This window comes from Pongo pygmaeus, chromosome 8 (assembly GCF_028885625.2).
Source record: "Pongo pygmaeus isolate AG05252 chromosome 8, NHGRI_mPonPyg2-v2.0_pri, whole genome shotgun sequence".
Taxonomy (NCBI): domain Eukaryota; kingdom Metazoa; phylum Chordata; class Mammalia; order Primates; family Hominidae; genus Pongo; species Pongo pygmaeus.
Window position 1 is genome coordinate 46,016,612 of NC_072381.2, and position 3,858 is coordinate 46,020,469.

The 3,858-nt window shown below is 45.1% G+C and overlaps 1 protein-coding gene across 1 annotated transcript; it reads right to left on the minus strand.

Moving 5' to 3' along the window:
- Nucleotides 1–1,569: 1,569 nt before the first annotated feature.
- On the minus strand, nucleotides 1,570–3,578 carry LOC129006308 (FXYD domain-containing ion transport regulator 6-like). Its single transcript, XM_054435854.2, has one exon. The coding sequence runs from the start codon at nucleotides 3,576–3,578 to the stop codon at nucleotides 3,291–3,293; it is 288 nt and encodes a 95-aa protein (XP_054291829.1). The 3' UTR covers nucleotides 1,570–3,290.
- Between the last annotated feature and the right edge of the window lie 280 nt (nucleotides 3,579–3,858).

The following is a 3,858-nucleotide window of genomic DNA, read 5'->3' on the forward strand; positions in this document are numbered from 1 at the left end:
CAGGCTGGAGTGCAGTGGCGCAATTTTGGCTCACTGCAACCTCCAGCTCTCAGGTTCAAGTGATTCTCCTGCCTCAGCCTCCAGAGTAGCTAGGGTTACAAGTATGTGACACCACGTCCAGCTAATTTTTGTATTTTTTTTAGTACAGACAGAGTGTCACCGTGTTGGCCAGGATGGTCTCAATCTCCTGACCTTGTGATCCGCCAGCCTCAGCCTTCCAAAATGCTGGGATTACAGGTGTGAGCCACCATGCCCGGCCACTTCAATTGATTATTAGTTTGCAAGTTTGTAATGCTTTCAATGGTTCAACCCCTGTTTGATGTTAGTTCTGAATTCAGACTTATGAGTGACAGACACACTAAGGCAGCTGTGAGATTATCAAATTCACTCAGCTCAATTTTTGTGATGGTTGCTATTATCTATTTTTATTTGTGTATATTTGAATGCCAAATACCAAAATTCAAGCATAAACTTTGTGATGAATTGTTTGAAAAGCAAAGATTTATTAAATGAGGAAAGATTCCTTTTGAAGCTTTTTGTGCAGTATGCAAAAATAGAGAAAGGCACCAGCACATAGTAACAGCTAAACATGGAAGATGTATGATTTCCTCAACTAATACTATATAAAGTGGTAAACAAATTTTTTTATTAAAAAGAATTCAAGGCCGGGTGCGGTGACTCACACTTTTAATCCTTGCACTTTGGGAGGCCTAGGTGGGTGGATTGCCTGAGCTCAGTAGTTCAAGACCAGCCTAGGCATCATGGTGAAACCTTGTCTCTACTAAAATTACAAAAAATTAGCGTGGCGTGGTGGCGAGCACCTGTAATTCCAGCTACTCGGGAGGCTGAGGCAAGAGAATTGCTTGAACCTGGGAGGTGGAGGTTGCAGTGAACTGAGATTGCACCACTGCATGATGGTGTCACCTGGGCGACAGAGGGAGACTGTCTCAAAAAAAAAAAAAAAAATGAAAAGAATTCAGATTGAGATATAGTAATTGCAGTGGAAGTTGTAACTATCTGCCACACTATATAACAGCAGCAGTCTTTCAGCTCAAATGACAATTTGAAAGTACTATTGCTAGAAGTATTTTCTGATTCCAAAGATGCAATCAAATTTTGAAGAGCCAGAATGAAATCTACTGCAACAACAACAAAAGTAATAGCCTCACTATGATCACAGAGATGATCTATGATCTAAATGCCTCACCTATTTACAGCAGAGCCATGGATACAAGTAATCTCAAGGCAGAAGATATTTTCCCTTTGCTTCTGAACTGCTTTTGGTGGTGATAACACAAATACAAATTGTGGTTGATGTTTGCATAAAGGCACAGACATGCTTGGTCCAAGCTGAAGTACAGCATGAATGATTCCAAGTTGTGGGCCATCCTGCCCACATTCTGCATCATGAGGTCCAAATAGCATCTGATGTTCTTTGCATTTTCATTGAAGTAACTGTCATAAAATTGTTCTCTTACTTCAGCATTTATACTATTAGAATTGAGTGATTAAAGGATTGTTTTTTTTTTTTTTGGCATTCGATATTCTTCATTTCCTTTGTAGTTAGAAACTCATTGGCTCCTGTAACTAACAGTTGAGAAAGTTGTTAGTTTATGTAAAGTCTTGAAATAATATTTTAATTCTCAAGAAAAGATTCCAAAACTTTTGTTTACTTTAAAAATAATCCATTGATTGAAGTTTACTTGTTTTTTGTTCATGGGTTTTTTTCACTAGGAAACAAATATTTTATTCCTTTTTTCTGTTGTTCAGACAGATCGTGATACAGAAAACAGCAGTCTGGCACAGAGGCTCGGTTGGTTGATTTCCACAGGCACATGGAGGACAGGAAGGGCGGGATCTCGTTTGAGCTCCCGCTGTCATTATGACCTTTGACCTCTTCCTGTACCCTCTGCAGCAGCACTGCATGGAGCCTACTGGGTCTCTAACCTACCTCACTCACCTCTCTGACCACTGACAGGCAGCACAAAGGATGCGGGAGTTTGCTGACCAAGGGGACATGGGCAGAGAAGCAAAGGCCCCTTACTCTCCCTCTGTCCGTTCCAGTGTGCTGGCGGCAACAGAATGGGAATCTTTCAGTCATCACCTGCTGGAGACTCAACTTCAAGGATGGAAGCCTGTGCTCACAAAAACTGGGCTGTAGGTTGAAGTATTGGAAGCAGGAAGGTTGGAGACGGGTGGGGTACCACAGCCCCTGTGGTTATTGCTGATAAGATATGTAATGGCTACATTCCCCAAGGGCAGATTAGAAGCCCTGGGCCTGGTCTGGGCATGGTGGCTGACACCTGTAATCCCAGAATTTTGGGAGGCCAAGGTAGGTGGATTGCTTGAGGCCAGGGAAAACCCCATCTCTACTAAAAATACAAAAATTAGCTGGGTGTGGTGCTGCATGCCTATAATCCCAGCTACTCGGGAGACCCAGGCATGAGAATCCCTTGAACCCAGGATGCAGTGAGCTGAGATCGTGCCACTGCATTCTGGTTTGGGTGACAGAGTGGGACTCTGAAAAAAAAAGAAAAAAAGCAGCAGCCCTGAGCCTGGAATCCCTGGGTGCTATGTGAAGGGCAGGGCAGATGGAGCTACCTGGTGCTTCCCCAGGGAGAAAAATAACCATGGAAGGGTATAATAGCCTCCTGAAGGCAATGCTGGGCTCACAAACTCCTTGCTTTGCTTTGTATCTCTAATTGCTGATCTTCAGAACAGACTGGGGTTGGAGTGGGATAAGGAAGCGAGGTTCTTGTAAAAGGAGTGAAGAGACTCCATAAAGAAAGATGATGAAAGTGGTGCAAACCTTCCCAGGTCCCAAGACAACTGGAGACTCCTGCCCATGCTCTAAAGGGAAGGAGCTAGACTCTCCAGGGAAAAAAGCAGACTCCCAAGAGTGAGAGGTGATGGGGGGCAGAGAGGAGCAGATGGCCACATGGCTCAGCCTCTGCCCAGGAAAGTGAATCCACAGTTCACTAACAGTAATAACCATGAACAAGTAGCCATGAACACTACAGTCAGCAAACACACACACAGACACATCACAGGAGTTGGAGGAGCCTGCAGGCTGCAGTGGTGAGGCAGGAGATTAGTTGGATCATCAGGTGGAGGAATGGTGTTTAGAAGGGACAGGGAAGGGCGTGGGGGGACACACAAGTTATTGGCTTCTCTTGGGGAAAGATTTGTTGCTGAGGTGGCTGTTTTCTTAAGCATCAACATTTGCATCTAAAAGTTCAAGCGGCTGCCTTCAGGTTCCAGAGGCTTCCCACTGGAGGGCTGCACTTCGTTCAGCTCTCTGCTTTCTGGAGCTTTGTTGCATTTGCAGTGACGAGGTTCTCCACCTGGGCTTCCTCCTCTCCTGGGGTCCCGGACTTCTGATTGAAACTGCACTTGCATCTGCAACCTAGGATAAGGAGGATCCCAGTGGAGAAGAGGACCACAGCACATACCAACCCCCTAATCCTCAGGGTCTGGTAGTCATAACGAAAAGGGTCAATTTCCTTCTCCCTCTCAACTGCACCGGCCAGGACAATGTGGGCCAAAAGGCTGCATAGAAAGATCAGCACTACCTCCATGGTGCCGGCACAGTCAGTCCCCTCTGAGATGATCCCAGGAGGATGTGTCAAGTCCCAAGGAGCCTGGGAGTGGCATGTTCATAGTTTTCAATCTCTTTAGGGATAGGATTATGCAAATTGAAAGAGCAAACAATGTTACTGAAATAATCCATGACATAATGGAACCTGAATAATTAAAGAAATAATGGAGGCCGGGTGAGGTGGCTCACACCTGTAATCCCAGCACTTTGGGAGGCTGAGGCGGGTAGATCACTTGAGGTCAGGAATTCGAGACCAGCCT

What these genes read in the sequence shown, in the direction of transcription:
- LOC129006308 (XM_054435854.2), bottom strand. Translation starts at nt 3,578, where the DNA reads ATGGAGGTAGTGCTGATCTTTCTATGCAGCCTTTTGGCCCACATTGTC.